General features: G+C 49.5%; 1 protein-coding gene across 1 annotated transcript in view; it reads left to right on the top strand.

Annotated features, from left to right (window-relative positions):
• Nucleotides 1–19,135, top strand: part of PLXNA2 (plexin A2) — a 193,618-nt gene that overhangs the window by 158,838 nt on the left and 15,645 nt on the right. Inside the window, exons 13-25 of the mRNA XM_008068310.2 lie at nt 2,842–2,959; nt 4,884–5,020; nt 6,237–6,404; nt 6,543–6,636; nt 11,177–11,416; nt 12,037–12,180; nt 12,509–12,743; nt 13,977–14,119; nt 14,801–15,069; nt 17,110–17,176; nt 17,426–17,572; nt 18,205–18,364; nt 18,701–18,804. Coding sequence (XP_008066501.2) covers nt 2,842–2,959; nt 4,884–5,020; nt 6,237–6,404; nt 6,543–6,636; nt 11,177–11,416; nt 12,037–12,180; nt 12,509–12,743; nt 13,977–14,119; nt 14,801–15,069; nt 17,110–17,176; nt 17,426–17,572; nt 18,205–18,364; nt 18,701–18,804 — 2,026 coding nt within the window. The remainder of the gene's footprint in view (nt 1–2,841; nt 2,960–4,883; nt 5,021–6,236; nt 6,405–6,542; nt 6,637–11,176; nt 11,417–12,036; nt 12,181–12,508; nt 12,744–13,976; nt 14,120–14,800; nt 15,070–17,109; nt 17,177–17,425; nt 17,573–18,204; nt 18,365–18,700; nt 18,805–19,135) is intronic.

Here is a 19,135-nt window from a genome sequence, read left to right as displayed (position 1 = left end):
CTTCCTAGAAAGACATACAGAACTTTTCATTACATCGAGCGGCAGTAGAGTGGTCAAACCTGTGAGTTTTGGAGTCAGGCTGATCTGGATTTGAATCAAGGTTCTGCTGCTTACAAGAACTGCAGCCACAGATAAGTCACTTAGCATCTCTGAGTCTTAGTTTCATTATCTGTAAAATGGAGATAAGACCCACTCTGTGGCAGAACCTAAGGATGACATGAGATCCTGTCTTGTAAAGTGCCTGCCACAATCAGTAAACTGTAGCTTTTCTCATTAAGGTCTAGAATCTGCTTTGGCATAACACTCATTGCTCAATATAACCCTTTCCACTCCCTGCAGCTGCTCTGGCTTCTTGTTTTAACTCCCTGTCTCCCTGAGCTCAGAGAACAAATGCCTATAACAAAGATACTCAAGGCCTTCCCATTCTTCCCTGCTGGCAGTGGATCCCCAGGATAAAAGGGAAAGAGAATTACAGGTGGTTAGAGTTGGTCTACCATACTTCCTGATTTCCTTAGCACTACACTTCTCAGGCCTCCTCACTGAGACCCTTTTCTCATTCATTTCATGGATGAAAAGAGGGCACAGTTGCAGGGACAAGGAAGGGGACCCATGGCCAGCTCTGGGCCTCAGCCCAGTCCTTGGGCTTCAGCATTATGCCTTCCAGGAGGTGACATTCAGAGCCAACTGCAGGTGCTCAGCCTTGGACACTTGGGTGGCATTCATCTCCCATTCACTGTGCTTTCCCCAGGCTCTGGGCATGCACAGTTTATCTTTTAGGGCATGAACCTAGAGCAAGAAAATGTGTTAGAAAAAACAGTGTCAAGAGGCCCCAGTCCATTGTTAACTCCATGCAGGGACAGCTGACCAGGGCCATTCCAGGCTTTCTCCTTTTCTAGACAGGCCCAGGGCCCAAGGAAGAATGTTTTGATGCTGCCCGTGACCTTCGTGTGTTCTCATATTTTCTTATTCCATAACTTCAAGCTTGTGATGATGTGTTCATTCTTTTCTGCTCAAGGATCACTCCAGCAGAGTGTCCAAGGGTGACAAGCCAGCCCTGATTAGAAGACAGGAAAAGAGGCTTGTCTGCTCCCTCCTCTTCTCTTCCTCCCTCTCCCCTCATTACCCACAGTAGATAGTTGATTCACCATGCCTTGAGAATGCAGGGCATGGTTTGCAGAATAGCAGGGATCTGAAACAACAGCAGATGCCAGGGTTCAGGAAACAAGATGGAAGAGTCGTTACTCCACACAGGTAGCAGCATGAAGATAACCATACACGTTGCCTTAAACTAAGCTTCTTGAATGTTCTGCTAATGAGGTTTAAGGAGACAGTTACGGGTAAAATACTAATTGATCATCACTATCATGTTTACTCAAGTTCATAATTAGTTGATTTATTCATAGAGAAAGAGAAGGGAGAATATTCTTTCATGTGCATTCAGTACTTTCTTGTTGAATCTAATATGCTAAATGTAATAAGACAGTTATTGCATGTTAAGTAAATATTCGCCAGGAGTGAAAGTAGTTATTTGGGATTAACTGTTATGAAGGAGATGGAGATCGGTGGCGTGCCGTGTGTGTGAGCATGCAGCGTATTTGTTTAATGCAAGTTTTATTACATCGAAATGAAATCTCTGTTTAGTTACCTTCCCTCCTAGAGAAGCTGTTGAGATAAGCATTGCTCGGTTAAACACGGATCCTCCCTCACCGTGGCAGTATAATGCTGGGGATTAGTGGAGAGGGGGTCTGTTTTGCTGACTCCCCACTAAGCAAACCTACCAGGAGCACCAACCTGCTCTGCAGTCTTAAATGTTGCTGGGAGGAAAGGAAAAATTCTTCCCTCTATTCCCAAGCTCTTTTTTGCTGAGGCTACCGGGTCCCTCTCTCATCCAACCCAGACCCTACAATTCCAGGCAAGTGGTGCCCCAAGAACCTGAGTTCTTCACCCCTCCCCTGTCCTTGGCTGCCCACCCTTTCCAGAAGACTGCTGTGGCTAAGACAACCATTATCTAACTATGCCTGTGCAACTGTTGTCAGGCGCCAGGGAAGTCATCACCCGGGTATTGATCTGGCTGCCTGGGAGAGAACGCAATACACTTCTTCCCTCCGGCTCTCCTGTTAGTGTGAGACGTGACTTCCACCCAGGGCCATGTCACCACCTCGCCCACCCTCGGTGCACTCAGCCCTAGACTAAGTGGGAGTCCAATGTCAACTGCTGGCCTGATGAACTCGTCCACCTTCTACCTCTTTGCCCACAGCTGCAGAACTCGGCCCCTCCCGTTGTGCTGGGAGCTCCTGTTTTGAGCTCTTACTATCTCTCCAGATTATCTACAGCCTTTTTTACAGCTCACTGCAGGGAGCAAACCACAATTGAATCAGTTTGGCAAATAGGCCCTCACCTACTCCTTTAGGGAGTGTTGGCTTGTCACATGGGAGAGAACACCAACTAAATTGCTACCCCTTCATCTCTCTGTTGGGCATTCAGTTTATTCCACAAATACTGGGTCCCTAACCAGTGCTAGGCACTGCGCTAGGTGCCACAGGCATGGTCATAGAATTAGGAAGCAGATTGTATCAGAGGCACACAGGGTTTTAGAGATGATCCATTCCAACCCTCATGCTGTACAGATGAGACTAAAGCCCACAGAAGGGAAGCACTGTAGTCAAGGTCACACAGCTAGAAAGATGACTGAGCCAAGTCTAGATCTAGCCCTACTGCAAGACTGTGCGTGCGCATATTTGTGCATGTGAGTCGTTTACTGTAACTGGTGAGCAAATAGGGAAATGGGGGGAATGCCAGCTCTTGCCTAGCCTCTCACCAGAAAGTTTGCTCTCTCCCCAGGATTGTATGCGAGATGGGCCATGCCCTCGTAGGAACCACCTCTGGACCCGTGCGCCTGTGCATTGGCGAGTGCAAGCCAGAGTTCATGACCAAGTCCCATCAGCAGTATACCTTTGTGGTGAGTTCTGGGTTTAGGGCCGGATGCAGGTGCCCAGCAAGGGCACACATCTGTTCTAGACTCTTCCCAGGAAGGTCTCGCTCCCCTTCCAAGCCAAGCACTACCAGTCTTCCTGCAGACTAGCGGGAGAAAGGGGACCCTCCAGAAAAGGAAACTTCTGGCCTCACTGCTTTGCAATCTTGTCTTTCTGGGGGCAAGGTGAGCATGTGATGAGCACAGCTGCGGTGACTTGGGGGTCCCAGAGGGCCACAGGTCAGAGTTCTAAATAAGGCAAAATCTGGCATTTCTTAGAAAGTGGATCCTAGACTTTGGAGGAGGAGGAACTGCCTTTTGTCCCACCAATGTGATATCTTTGTCTTACTCCAGTCTAATGAAGATGCGTAGCCTGAGGGACCTAATTAAATGAGTCTATATTTATCCACATGCTTTGTTTTCTGCCAAAGATATTTCAGTGGGAGTTTAGAAGAATCACTGAAATCTGGCAGAGACATGTGTCTGTACACAGGACTATGAGAGCTGCTCTGTGTGTTACATAGTTACACGCAAGTATATACACACTCACACCCGAAAATATCTCTTCATGTTCAGGCAACAGGTAGTTGAATTGTGAAGTCTTTTGGTAAGGCTGACATTATATTCATGCTGAATCAATAACTTGCTTTTGGGCCCTGTAGCCTGCCAGGGCTATATTCATACTGAGTCAATACCTTGGTTTCCTGGCCCTGAAGTCCCTTTTCTGACACTTACCTACATTGCCACATCAAGCACTTCATTAAAAAGTGCTAACACTAGCGGATAGGGTCAAACCAGCCTTGCTAAGAGTTTTTTGTAAATCTTTAGACCACAAAATTCTATTCTCTCTAAGGCATTTTACTGCTTGTTTTCGATTTGCTAGACTTCTCATCTTGGCATCGCTACCTCTTTATTATACTCTCCTATCTCAGATTGGAGAGAACCACCACCTCTCTGTAGCCAAACTACTCCATTTACCACCCAGGGCTGCCAGGGTCTTGTATGAGAAGCAAACACAGGAGAACTAGCTGGGGAGAGAACTGCAGAATGTCAGAGCTGGGAGGGGCTTTAGAGATAACCTAACTCACCCTCCTCACTTGACAGAATCAAGAATGATCCCCAAACTGGTTTCAGGACTCACAGCCAGTGGGTAACTAATGCAAACTAGAATTCATGCTTGTGAAGTTGCTCAGTTAAATGTTTTTTCCACTTCATTCCACTGCCCTCTAGGCAGAAGCAAATGTTTTCTGATTTAGGTCTGCTGCCTGATGCATTTTAGGCTAGACATTTCTTTTAAGCCTCAGGCTTATTGTTACAACTTAGTGAGTTTACTAGAAAGCCCCAGCCTTGATGTACCATCTTCCCAATGCAGATCAGAGAAGCCATCCTAACATTGCAGACAGCTCTCTGCACCAGGAACCCTGCTGTGCCCTTCACATGCCTAGGGAGTGTCAGAAGGACATGTGCATGGGCCACTGATGGAGGGCTTCAGCCTCTCAGTGGCTCAACCTAGACAGGGACTCTTTATTCAGCCCTATTGATTTTGTGCCCAAAAAATCAGTACAGGCTCTAGATAGAGAAGCATTTTCAAATTGCTCTCAATTTGTAAACTAATTGATAGATTAGTCAGTGTCACCTCTGCTTTCCCTTCAGTGTTATGAGCATGAGACTCTCTGGGGAGTTAATTAATTCCAATACGTGACCCTTCTGCCTTTCCCGGACATGCCCAGAGTCTCTTCTTAGAAAGGGTCTCCAGGGGAAGCAGAGAGAGCATTTGGGATCAAAACAGACAGGAAATGTGCCTCACTCCCAGCATTGAAGAGAGTCCCTCCTTCTATCTTTAAGTCTAGCCCTGGTCTATCCCTTTGGAGAAAAACCTAAGCTGCAGTCATATCTCTGCTTCCTTCCAAAGAATCCTTCTGTGCTGTCACTCAACCCTATCCGAGGGCCAGAGTCGGGAGGCACCATGGTGACCATCACGGGACATTACCTTGGGGCTGGGAGCAGCGTGGCAGTATACCTGGGCAACCAGACCTGCGAGTTCTATGGGTGAGATGAACATGAAGGCTGACTAGAAGACGGCATGTCTGGGTCATGTGCTGTACACATGGTCCTGTGCATGTTCATGCATAGGCCTGTCCCATCACCTCCGTGCTATTTGCTATACCCCAGACCCTAATACCATTCCAGTCACTGTGAGAAGTATATACTACTTGTTGGTTTATATCCCCTATATATGAGGGGCTGAATATGTCTAAAAATAATTAGAAGTGAGGGCCCTAAGAACGCCAGATGAAGAAGACTTCTAGGAGCTCTCCAGTCACCATTAAGATGAAGCATTCACTAAGTTTCTGCTATAGTGACTTGAGAAACATGAAGGTTGCATGGCATTAGTGCTCAGTAAGAACAGACTTATGCTCAGGGCATCTCTGGTGTATAACTAATTGAACAGCTACCAATTGTCAGCTACTCCCATAGCCCTGGGTATGAAGAAAATCCTGAGAGAATTCTGAAAGAGTCCATGCATGAGAGTTCAGTTTGCCTAGTATTATCTAACTGATAATCTCCTCAGATCATAAACTCCATAAAGGAAAGGATAGTGCGTTTACCACTGTGAACAGTAGGTGCTCAGTGAATATTTGTTGACTACCTGACAAGATGCTACACACTGGTCAAATAGTCATAGTCTAGAAAAATCCAGAAAAACGGAGCTCCTTCAAAACCCATGAAGCCTTGTTCCTTCCCCACTTTCTCTAATCCCCTTTCTCCAATTTGCTAATTCAGCTACGGTCAGAGGAGGGCATCAACTGTGCATAGTGGCTCATGCCTGTAATCTTTGCACTTTGGGAGACTGAGGTGAGAGGATTGCTTGAGGCCAGGAGTTCAAGATCAGCCTGGGCCACATAGCAAGACCCCATATCTAAAAAATAAAAATTTAAAAAACTATGGCACACACCTGTAGCCACTCAGGAGACTGAGGTGAGAGAATCCCTTGAGCCTAGAAGTTTGAGGTTACAGTGAACTATGATCATACCACTGCACTCCAGTCTGGGTGACAGAGTAAGACCTTGTCTCTAAAAAATAAAAATAAAAAGAGGGCATCAGTCTACACTGATAAGGGATAAACTCCACAATACAGAATACGAAAGGATATGAGACCACTTCCAGGCCATAACTTCAGACCAAGGAAAACCCCTAGGTGAGCCAGAGAGCACCCCCATTGCCCATGCCTTTATTCTCAACCCTCCTGCTGTCTCCCTGTCAGGAGGTCAATGAATGAGATCATGTGTGTCTCCCCCCCGTCATCCAATGGTCTGGGACCAGTCCCCGTTTCTGTGAGTGTCGACCGAGCCCGTGTAGATAACAGCCTGCAGTTCGAGTACATAGATGATCCTCGGGTCCAGCACATTGAGCCAGAGTGGAGCATTGCCAGGTAAGGGGGAGGCTGGGAGGGATGCACCTGGTGCCACGTGGCAGGATCCCTGCAGCTCATGTCTGGTTCACGTGCTGGAGGTTCAGCATGCCAGGTTTGAGGAGGTTTTTACCTGATCCAGCCTCTGCTTTTTCCCAGCGGCCACACACCCCTGACCATCACAGGCTTCAACCTGGATGTCATTCAGGAGCCAAGGATCCGAGTCAAGTTTAATGGCAAAGAGTCTGTCAATGTGAGTACCCATCGATCTGCCCTGGCCCTCAGTAAACACAGCTACACATTTATGTTTTACAATGGGATGAGCTCTGGATTGGGCACTAGAGCCCCTGAATACTGGAAAGGAAAGTTGGTTGCAGATTCTGAGCCTGGAATCATGGCCCCAATTTACAATGCACCTTACAATGATTTTATTATTACAGTATAATTTTTTGTCAGAAGGTGATATAGTGAGTATATACAAATACTGACTCCTGAGCTTGTGATAGAACACAAAAAGTCTTGTGTTCACTCTGAGGTTCGATGAGAATCAATGTTGGGGAGTAGGGGTGGAGAAATCCTGGCTCCAGACTCAGATGTGTCTGGATTGGAAGCAGGGCTTTGTTATCTATTAGTATACAGCCATGATCAAAGCATCGAACCTCTCGGATCATCCACACCTCAGCTATGAGTGGTGATGATCAGACTTGCAGGTTCATAACATGCCAGCTCATGGCAGGCATGAGGCTGACAGCTGAGAAACGTTTGTGGCTGTGTCAGTAATTCTACCCTAGTTGCTGAAAGGATCGGTTTGAACATTTTACTTGACTCCTCTGTGCAGAGCCATGTAATTTTATTTTTCCCCCACTATGGATTTCTTATAATTTTTTAAAAGTCCTCTGTGTTATAGGAACAGAATTGTGATAGGTTATACATTTTTGTAGTTTGTTCTACAGGCGCCATCTCACTCTTTCATCCAATATTTTTTGAAGGGTGATTTTATTCATGATTAGATTCTACCAGATGCTATTTTGTCCATTGTTTTTCATGTGAATTACTATTATTACTGCTTTGACCTTCAGGGAGTTGACTAGGCTCAGATAAAGATGGGGAGGATGGTGTTGTGTCTCCCTTCTTATCCCTGACACATTCCCAGCATGCTTAAGACTTCCTTAAGAAACACAGAGATACATAAAATGACAGAGTGCTAGAAGTTTAGATCTGGAAAGTTCTTGAGGATCGTATGGTCCAATCCCCCTCTTTGTAGAGCTGAGAAAACTAAGGCCAGAAAGGATAAGTAAGTGACTTGCCCCCAGTGTGAAGGCAACTTGTGGCAGGGGCTAAGCTGCATCCCAGACAGACTGTTCCCAGCTAGGTCATGTGAAATGCTGGTGGGATTTACACCAGCATCCTGCTAGAGACATGGGGCACCAGTACTACACCACTGAAACCACCATGGACACGCCTCTTTGGGCTAGGTGAGCTCACGTTTCCCACTCTTAGGTGTAGAGCTCGATCCATGGGTAAAAGAGCCTTTGCCCCACACCACTTCCAGACTGAAGATAAGTGTTCCCAGAAGCTCACAGATCACCTCTGCTCTGTCAGACTCCGGGGCCTGTGAGGAGAGTGAGGCACAAGAACGGGAACGATGAGTTCACACCAGGAAGGATTGAAAAATAAAAGGAAGCAAATTAGATATGTGTTTTTAAAAAGAGGTTTTCTTTTTATTCAGGCCTGGCAAGTCTAGAGTATAGTTTGTTAGGCTCACATACAGATCAGACACCATGAGAAGGGGGCATGCCATGCTGGTGGGGTGGGATCAGCCTGGGGTTAGTCGGGAGGGAAAGGGAGAAGGAGAACCTGTGGCAAGAGGCTGTACAGTGGTTTCTGCAGGAACAGGCACAGCAGGGTAAGCAAGTTTAGGACTGGCTGGTTTGAGTGATTTCAGCAGGCTCTGAGGCCTAGGGGCTGTCCCCAGCTGTCTGGTACCTAGGTAGTTTGCATTTGAAAGGCACTCAGGCAGGCTCATATGTAAGCATTTTGCTATCTCTAGGATTTGGCTGGATTTGGGAGGGGTGTTCCCATCCCAGTCAGCAAGGCCCCAGATATCAAAGCATCAGAATACAAAAATAAAAGACATAATTAACACAGTACAGGGAGAATTTTGGAGAGTATGACTCACAAGGCTGACCTCCAAAGGCTGTGGCATTAGTCCTCAGCAAGTCATTGAAGAGAAGCCTGTACTGGGGAGCCCCTTCCCACCCACCCCCATCTCTCCCATCCTCTCCAATTCTCTGCTTCCTGCACCTGACATCTGTGGCAGAAGGCTCAGGTCCCAGGCCCCTTCTTCCCTCCCTAGGACTCATTTGCAGCCCTGGGCAGGAATCTCCCCAGCACCTCCCCGAGCCCATTGCACTGTGATTTCAATATTTTAAGAGACGAAGAAGTAAGTTCTGCCCTCTAGAGACCCGGTGGGCCCTGGGCTTCGGTGGTGACCAGCCTGGATCCACAGCTGGCAGGCCTGGAAGGAAGGCATGTGAGCATGCAGTCTTCCACCAAGCCTGGCTCCAGAATGGAAAGCTCATAAGCCCTGTCTTGGGCTTCCTCTTTCAGGAGTGGGGGGAGGAGGCACTTCACCCCTTAGACCTGCTTGGGCCCCATTTCATCCTCAGCACACCTGGGGCCACCCCTCGCCGTTGGGTTTCTGAGCAGCCCCAGTGGATAGCCAGGAGAACCAGGGTGAACCGCAAAACCCAAAGGAATGTTTGGCAAACAAAGTGCCGATGCAGCACAGGGCAGGAAGCACACAGAGGCCTCTTGTCTGAAAGTGATTTGCTTATTCATAGAGGAGCCTGCTCTAGGGAAACCAGGAGGAGGAAGATGGGAGGGGGGGAAGAGGCTCGCTGAGGCTGGGTGCCTTCCTGGCAGAGCCCAGGGATTGGGACCTCTACCGATTTCACTGCACCCTTCAAACTCCCTGTGACTCAGTGTCCCCACCTGAAACATGGAAGACACATTAGGTTCAAAGGGGCTGCCGGCCTGTACCATGAAGAGGCAGAAATGGGTTCTGACCTCCACGACAGCAGGACAGCCACAGTGAGCCATTTTATTTCAACGCATAAACTCCCTCCAGAAAGCAAAGGTTAAGACTTAGACTTAAAGCTATGACATAATCTTGAGAGGTAATCTCTAAGCAAGTGTCAGCTCTTCTGCGATTTTACACATGGTCTTGTTTTCTGAATATGGAGCCCGTGTGTGTGTGTGTGTGCGTGCGTGTGTGTGTGTATGTGTGTGTGTGTGTGTGTGTGTTGGCCAGATGCACAACATGTGTGAACCTGCCAGGACAGCACATACTTGAGCAGTCTGAGCGCTCACAGATGCTCTTGGCTGTTGCTGGGATACCCGCCATGGCTTCTAAGCTGAAACCAAGCTCTGCTACATGGGAGTCAGACAGAGAGGGCTAGGAGTTCGAGTCTTCTTCCCAAACCCTATGTGAGTCCTTTAGTGGTTTTTGCATCTAGCCACTGCCTTGGGCAGCCCTGGAACTAAGCCTCTGAAGAAGAGAATGGCACAGCTCATGCTAAGTAGGGGAGAGCCAAGTGAGGATTTCAGTTGGGATACCAGAGTCCTCCAAGAGAAAAAGGACATCATGAACTCAGTGTCAAAACCCAGTTTTACCCTAACACGGAGTGAGGAAGCATTTGGTTAGAGAAGTGAGAGAGAAGGGTCCTGGGTAAAATATCTAAAGAGTTGCAGGATCCCATTTACTCATCCACTTATTCAGTAAATGTTAACTGAACACCTGCTACATGGGCAAAGTGCTCATCTCCTACCGTTTCCTGCTCCACACCCCACACTTCTCTGTCCTGTTTTGTCCATGAGCATCCGCATGCGCCCTCATCCCTGGCCTTTACTGTGCTGTTCCTTCTCCCTGGAACTTGTTCCTCTGACCCTCCCTCTCTCTGTCTAGGTATGTCCTGCTCATTCTTCAGATTACATTGTATTCATTTCTTCCCCTACCTTGCTTCAGGCCACGCACACATGCGTGTGCATGCACACATACACACATACACTCACAAGCATAACACTTGCAGAACACCTGGTCCTTCCCCACCAGGGCGTTTTTCACATCCACGCATGTATTTAACAGTACCGTGCCCCTACTGAGTTCCAGGCCCTCTGCCAGGACTGTGCTGTCATGCTTGTTTGTCTCCACCTCCAGACGGTGACTGTCTCACTCTAGATCCCCAACTCCCAGCACAATGCCTGGTACAAAGTAGATGCCCCAATAGTGAATGAATGAATGAAGTTAAAAGTGCCTTCCCAGCCAGGCTTGGTGGCTCAGCCTGTCATCCCGCGCCTTTGGGAGGCTGAGGTGAGTGGATTGCCTGAGCCCGCGGGTTCGAGACCCACCTGGGCAGCGAGACCTCATCTCTACAATAAATCAAAAAAATCAGCCGGGCATGGTAGCGCATGCCTGTAATTCCGGCTACTTGGAAAGCTGAGGCGGAAGGATCGCCGGAGCCCAGCAGGTGGAGACTGCGGTGGCCGGAAGCGGCCACTGCACTCCAGTCTGGGCGACAGAGTGAGACTCCAACTCAAAAAAAAAAAAAAAAGTGCCTTCCCTCCAAAAAACAACTCATTGCCCTTTTCCCCAAGGGCTTCATCATGTAATGAAGTCAAGCAAATAACGCAAAGATGAGGAACAAAAACAGAGGGTGGGAAGGCAACAGTGAGGCTGTAGCCTCTGCCCGCCAGGCACTCGGCATTTGAACGCTGCACTGTCAACCTCTTAGGTGTGTAAAGTTGTGAACACAACCACCTTGACCTGCCTGGCACCCTCTCTGACCACGGACTACCGGCCCGGCCTGGACACTGTGGAACGTCCAGATGAATTCGGATTTGTCTTTAACAATGTCCAATCCTTGCTGATTTACAATGACACCAAGTTCATCTACTACCCCAACCCAACCTTTGAACTGCTCAGCCCCACTGGAGTCTTGGATCAAAAACCAGGATCGCCCATCATTCTGAAGGTAAGTGTGCCCACCATGGACAGTGATGGCAGAGGGCGACCTGCACTCTGGGCCTGCCTTTCATTTGGGCTCTCCTATCTATGCACCTGGACTCACAAAGCTGCCATCTTCCTATAGAGGTGCTTGTGTATAGATTGACCCATGGAGCGATATAACTTGCACTTGGGATTCTCAAGAAATGCTTTGGAATATTTCTGTTTGTTCTTGGGAGCTTTCAGAACCAGAGATGCTGCAGGGAGTTGGGAGAACCTGTTTGCTTTTCTGCCTACCCCATGGCTGCAGTAGCCTGCACATTCTCTCAGGAGGTCACATCCCCTGGTACTGTCCGTCCAAGTGTTTGGTTCCTCCACCGGATTCATCAAGTCCGACATATGTGTCCTCAAATTTTCTCCTGTTGAGTGCCGTATTCCACCACCTCTTTCCTATTCTTTTCTTCCCTTGCTTTCTTTTCTTCTCTGGATGGTGGCTGTTAGAAGTCCCCACCAAAAAACCCACCATGGAGTCCTTGACTGACTTTTGGATTGCCGCCCTTCCTCGTCTCCTTCATCTCTTTTTAAGTAGGCAATTAATTTGTGTGTGCAGTTGTCTATTATTCCTGTTAAGATGACACTTCTCTACAGGGGAAAAACCTCTGCCCTCCTGCCTCTGGAGGAGCTAAACTCAACTACACGGTGCTGATTGGAGAAACCCCTTGCGCTGTCACCGTATCTGAGACTCAGCTCCTCTGCGAGCCTCCCAACCTCACAGGGCAGCACAAGGTCATGGTGAGTGGACCCCTCCTCTGTTGATAACTTCCTGCCCTCCTCATGATGCATGTGTAATCTGTCCTAAAGAAAGGTTCTCTCTTCTACCTTGTTGCCTGATTCACACCCTCCATATCGCCTCGTCTCCATGTCCCACGTTAAAATGGGTAGAAGTTGAGAACGCAAGAAAAAAAAGGCAGATACTGTGGCAGGAAGTTGCTTTGTATCCAAATCTGCACTGTGTGGTTGTGGTTTGTCATGTCCTTCCTCTCACTGTAAAGATTTGCTGGCATGCCAGGGCTCTACACCTGTGTGCATCCGTGTGCGTCTGTGTGTGTACAATGCACAGGTTCACGTGGGCGGGATGGTGTTCTCGCCTGGCTCGGTGAGTGTCATCTCAGACAGCTTGCTGACCCTGCCAGCCATCGTCAGCATCGCAGCTGGTGGCAGCCTCCTCCTTATCATCGTCATCATCGTCCTCATTGCCTATAAGCGCAAGTCTCGAGAGAACGACCTCACTCTCAAGCGGTTGCAAATGCAGATGGACAACCTGGAGTCCCGTGTAGCCCTGGAGTGCAAAGAAGGTAAATGGAGGCACGCCCTCTGTTTCCTGGGCCCCTCTTCCTTCATACGCCTTATTACTGTTCTCCTTACAGACAGTTCCCATCTTCACTCCCATCACGCACAGTCAAGCCTTTCCACTCAACCTGGACCTCTGTTTTTCTAGAAACTTCCTTTGCCCAGGTCCAATCCCTTTGTTCTAGCCCCCGCCGCAATCTGACTGACTCCCTCTCCCTCTCGGGGCCTCAATGTCCCCATGGTCAGAGCCCCCCAGACCCCATCATCTGAGACTCCAGAGTCCCCAAACAGGAGTATCCAGCTCCTGTTTCTTGCAAGAAGCAAGTGGGAGCAGCAGCAGGAAAGGCAGAAGAACAACTGCCTCATCGCCCCCGGGGTTTGTTTTCCAGCAGCACTGCAGGCTGAGTGCCCTGAAGGCCATGTTGTGCTGGCGTCCTTGGCCGTGGATGTGTGTGGGAGTGGAGATTGTGTTTTCTCCTGTCTCCCACGCAGCTACAGCCTCGGGGTGACGAGTGTACCTGGTGTCCTCCCAGACTGAGGACCTGGCGGGCTCACTGAGTAAACATCTCAATTAGAAATCAAAACATTTCTCCATTTGCTGCAAAGGTCAAGATCAGAAACAAGCCCTCTGCTGGATGGGAGGGAACAAGTGGGCCAAGAAATGGGAAAGGTGAGGCCAAGACTCCTCCTGGTGCCAGGGCTGTGAGTTTGGGAGAGGCGGGGACCAGGAACACAGGCCTTCTCCCAAGGTGAGGCCTTTGAAGGCCTCCCTGCCCAAACTTGCCTCTCAGCTCGGCATCTGATGGCCAGGGCTCCCCTGGCTTTTCATATCTCGATTTATTTTCTTGCTTGGAAAAGAACAATGCTTTGCCTGTTCTGGCTTTTGCTGGAGCCCTCAGCCACTGTCTCCCACCTGCTTCTAGCACCTCCAGGAACTTTCCTGAACAGCTCAATCACAGCGTTCTTCCTTTTTCTTTGTTTTAACTGTACTAGTAATATGTGAAAAGAAAACTCAAAAGTACAGATAAGCATGAAGGAGAAAATACTATAAAAATCACTCATTACCACCTGAAAAAGGCAGTCTGGAGATATCCCCACCCTCTGGAGACACACCCCTGTAATCCTCACTGCTTACACCCCAAGTCCTCCCCTCCTCCTTCACAAACTTCTTCTGTCTCTTTCCTCCTTGCTGACTGGCGTTCCCTCCTGACCCTCCCTGACTCCACTCACTCTCATAGCATTTGCTGAGCTCCAGACGGACATCAATGAGCTGACCAGCGACCTGGACCGCTCAGGAATCCCCTACCTGGACTATCGTACCTACGCCATGCGAGTCCTGTTCCCAGGCATCGAGGACCACCCTGTCTTGCGGGAGCTGGAGGTAACGAGATGCCTCCTTGGCTCAACCACCCTGCAGGGATGCAGGCCTGGGGTTTCGTAGGAAATCCAGGTGGGACTCAGCACAGAGTAAGGTTAGCAGTAAAGAGGGGTTGGTAGTTTCTAACAGCACACAGCCGCAGAGGTATCAGCAAGGTCACAGCCAAGGGGGCACCCAGGCTCCTTGGGATGATTCCAGGGTGAGGTTCACTATTTGTCAATTTTTAATTAATGACTGAATTAATTAAGATCCTGCCTCATTTTAAAATGGATATAATGTGGTTTAAAGAAAGATAGGATTCTGTGAGGTTTGTTTGTTCATTTGTTGGTTTGTTTTACTAAAGATGATAAATCAGGACAGAGGAGATTAAGGGGAGACTAGTAAACTGAAGACGTTCGATGGGGTATCTCCTATTGCATCCTTGGGAAAATCAGATGGCATCCCTCTGAGGGATCTTCATGGTGCCTGACCTTCCCAACCCAGTGGAAGGTCAGAGCAGACATAGGCCCCAGAGCAGACGTAGTCATTTCTACATCATCGTAGGTGGTTGGAATAGGGCAGAGGTAGTTAAAGATGGGTTGGATAGGCTCCTCCTGCTGGAGTCACCACCAGCAGGCCCTCAGTGAGACCCTTGGGTTGGAGGCCAGTCCTCTGAGGGAGCTGCCCCATCATGCCCCACCCCAGGTGCAGGGAAACGGGCAGCAGCACGTGGAGAAGGCCCTGAAGCTCTTTGCCCAGCTCATCAACAACAAGGTGTTCCTGCTGACCTTCATTCGCACGCTGGAGCTGCAGCGCAGCTTCTCCATGCGCGACCGTGGCAACGTGGCTTCGCTTATCATGACCGGCCTGCAGGGCCGCCTGGAATACGCCACCGATGTCCTCAAGCAGCTGCTCTCGGACCTCATCGACAAGAACCTGGAGAACAAGAACCACCCCAAGCTACTTCTTCGGAGGTCTGACCAACGGCAGGGGATGGGGAGGGCGGTAGATGTCTCAAGGGGAACGCAGTGCCTCATTAGAGCAGGCCCTCCAAGTCACACGAGAAGGCCCAGTCCCTAGAAGTGACATCCTTGCAAAGCAGCCTGTGTCCCTGCGACTCTGCAGGGCACAATCTGATGCTCCCTGGCCCAGGGAGACTACAGTGTCAGAAGCCATCTAAGTGTGACGGAGGAGCCAGGCCGGCTCAGATCTCAGCTGGAACCCTAGCTCTGCCCCATACCAGCTCTGTGATTTAGGGCCAGTGTTGTAGCCTCTCTGTTGTTTGGTTTTCTCATAGACAAAATGAGAAAAATAACTCTGATCTCACAGTATCTCCCTCCTTGTGCCTCTAGAGCTGCGCTGTCCAGCACAGCAGCCACCAGCCACAGGTAGCTGCTACTAATTAAAATAGAACAGAATGTTAAGTGTCAGCTCCTCCACCGCACTAGCTACATTCCAAGTGCTCGCACACAACATGCGACCGGTGGCCACCATCTTGGACAACACAGACAGAGGACATTTCCATCACTGCAGAAGGTTCTATTGCACAGTGCTGGGCTATAGATTTGGTGCATCCTGTTCCTTCTGTGCTTGGCTTCCTGGGTCTGAATCACCACCATCCAGTGTACACCCCAGTTGCCATCTTCCTGGTGGGAGAGAGCGTTGAAGACCCTGGCTCCCCCTGAGTCCACCCTCTAGAGGCCATGAGGAGCCCAGCACAGCTCTGGAGCTCCTCTGGGAGCAGGGGTTGGAATACTCTACCTCCATTCACTGCCCTCCTCTTTTGCCTTCTCCTAGCAAGGTCTCCAGCTTCCAGGTCCCATGTGGGGTGAGGAGGGAGGAAGAATGGCTTTGTTTTATGAGTACTGAGCTCCTATCCTGCCAATCTGAGCATTAGAAACTCTCATTAAGAACTGTTGTATTTAAATTAGAGCTAATCTCAGGCACAATGCAGGGAGAGGCTACTGGGAGGAGTCAAGGGAGAAAGCTACAATTTTTTCTGCCATTGTCACTCTCTCCCAGGCCCAGATTGCTGCACAGTCCTGGCAAATGCCTGGGATTTACTGCAACCAGAGGGTATAATTTGCACCACGTGCAGGGAGTTAAAATACCCCTCCGGCATCCCTGTCACTGAGGGTCTGTCACAGCCGCTTTGTTCCTTCCCAAATCCCCAGATCTGTAGCCCCAGGACAGGGGGAGGGAAGTAGGGGCGGTGCTTGCACAAGCAGATCCCCTGTTGGCTAAACACTTAAGCACTGCTCTCTACCTGAGGGCTGGCATCCAAGACCCTACATGACAGCAATAATGACAGCTAATACTTACATAGTACTTAGCGGGTGCCAGGCACTTTTCTTAGCACTTTGCAAATATTAACTCATTCAACCCTGACAACAACCATTGGGAGTGGATGTTGTTATTACTGTCTGCATTTAGAAATGGGGAAACTGAACCCAGTGAGGTTAAATGACCTGCCCAAGGACACAGAGCCAGTGCATGGCAGAGTAGGGATCTGAACCCAAGGCAATCTGACTCTGAGTGTTAGCAGGGGAAGACACAAGGCACCTTCCAGATATCAAAACAGAGTACCCAGGCATCTGAGAAATCCTAGAGGGATAGGAAATTCTTTGTGTATCCCCCTGAGACCAGAAGGGGGTCAGCAAACTGGTTCTTCGTAGACCTGTGGTTTTTCATAGCCGTAACCCAAGGCACTATGGGTATCTGGTGCCTTTGCCCCCAGCAGCTGTCTTAGAGACAGCCAAAGTGGTTCAGAGGACCACAGACCATCAGAGATAAAACCCCTGCCCCTCCACCTGGGCCCAAGGAAATTGAGATCCAGAAAGAAGCCTCCCCTGACCCAAGGTCACACTTCTATTACTGGTGGAGTTGGGCTAGGACCCAGGCATCCTGGCTCCCAGTCCTGTGTCCTTTCATGCTCTGTGGTTCTCCTAGGCCATGGTTCACACAACAAGCCCAGGCCTCACCACCAAGACTCTCATCCTTTTTTTCTTCCCCAGGACAGAGTCTGTAGCTGAGAAGATGCTGACCAATTGGTTCGCCTTCCTCCTGCACAAATTCCTAAAGGTGAGAAAGGGAGTGAGATGTCACCCAGAGTCCAGGGCAAGATGGCAACTGCTCCTCTGATGCTGGCCATCAGAGCTGCTTGGAGACCTCATCCCTCAGAATTGGAATCTACCTGACTTGGGTGCAACCAAGCAAAGCGGGCCTAGGAAGTCCCTCTCCCCACTGCCCTGGCCCTGAGGCAGAATGGGGAGAATGAGCACACCCAAGGAGGCTAGTGTCCACAATTCCCTACCCTGTCTGTGCCCACAGGAGTGTGCTGGGGAGCCGCTCTTCATGCTATACTGTGCCATCAAGCAGCAGATGGAGAAGGGCCCCATCGACGCCATCACAGGCGAGGCCCGCTACTCCCTGAGTGAGGACAAGCTCATCCGGCAGCAGATTGAGTACAAGACCCTGGTGAGGAGTCCAGAAGTTCAGGGGACAGCATGTGGTTTCTGTTTCTTACTCATGCTCTACCTTCTGACCACAAAGGCAGTCTGAAGGGATCATTAAAGACACTGAGAGAATGGTCTGGGGGGCAAGCCCAAAGAGCAACTAAGTATACCAAGGGCATAGCAGGCATACCTGGACTTCTTCTCTCCCATATCACTTGGAGAACTTTAAGAGCTTTCTAGGAGAAAGAAGGACACCCATCATTAGATATGAAGTCATTGGAATCATGGGAAAGATGTATGTTTATTCCTAGTAGGGAAGCTTTAGGGAAGTGTGAGGCTAATCCTTGATACATCTAGAACCATCCCTAAACCCCTATGTTGCCTCATTACAGTACTGTGTCTCCCAGAAGCCACCAGGAGCTAGGAAGTAGAGTCCTGATTCTCTGTAGAAAAAAGGAACAGACACAGTGACTCAGGCTGTCATTTGATAGATGTCAGGAAGGTGAAGGAAGCTGAGGCACAGACCAGAGAAGCATCCTTGCTCTCCTATAAAGAGGGCAAACCTTGGAAAAAGAAGATTCTGAGGCCCTGACCCTCGCCCTCAAACTGCTCCTTTGACTCCTATCATACTTATCCTCTGTCCCTTGCTTGTAGATTCTGAACTGTGTTAACCCTGACAACGAAAACAGTCCGGAGATCCCTGTGAAGGTGTTAAACTGTGACACCATCACACAGGTCAAGGAGAAGATCCTTGATGCCGTGTATAAGAATGTGCCCTATTCCCAGCGACCAAGGGCAGTTGACATGGACTTGGGTAAGAAGCTGGCCTTGGACTGTGAGGGCGGGGATGAAGGGTGGAGAAAGGGGAAACCCTACCCTATACACAGCCCCTGCTGGGAACATGACTGGGTTAGGCCATGTGAAATGCTTCTCCCATCAAGCACTGCCTGCTCAGATGTGACTGTCTCTGGGGAGGCCCCCCTGTCTCTCCACGGCTGCCTGGACACCTATGGAGCCCTAGATGGTACTGAACTCTGTTGCTGGCATCAGATTCAGGGGGCCAGGGTGGGCCAGGTCCCTAAAGGAGGCACAACTGGGTGACCCAAGTTTGCAGCCCCCACCCCTCTCACCACCCCCCCAATCCACCCAGAATGGCGCCAAGGCCGGATCGCCCGGGTCGTGCTGCAAGATGAGGACATCACCACCAAGATCGAGGGTGACTGGAAGCGGCTCAACACGCTGATGCATTATCAGGTGAGGGTGGGTCTCTCTGTCTGCTCGGGACTTCAAGCTGAAGATCTTAAACTTCCCAGAACATTCCTTTCCCTCTGAGCCTTGCTCTAAGGCCTCAAAAACCTGAAAGGGGTTTTCTTCTCTCCCTTTTCCTCCTTCTCCCTGAGCTAGAGTGGTAGTTCTCAGCCATGGTTGCCCATTAAAATTACTGGGGGAACTTATTTTAAAAAGCATGAGTGGTACCGGGCTCAGTGGCTTAGCCTGTAATCCCGCGCCTTTGGGAGGCTGAGGTAAGTGAATTGCCTGAGCCCGTGGGTTCAAGACCCACCTGGGCAGCGAAACTTCATCTCTA

This window comes from Carlito syrichta, unplaced genomic scaffold, assembly GCF_000164805.1.
Source record: "Carlito syrichta isolate Samal-C Ts95f unplaced genomic scaffold, Tarsius_syrichta-2.0.1 Scaffold310050, whole genome shotgun sequence".
NCBI lineage: Eukaryota > Metazoa > Chordata > Mammalia > Primates > Tarsiidae > Carlito > Carlito syrichta.
Note: the sequence above shows the minus strand (reverse complement) of the source record. Positions and strands in the feature narration are given on the sequence as shown.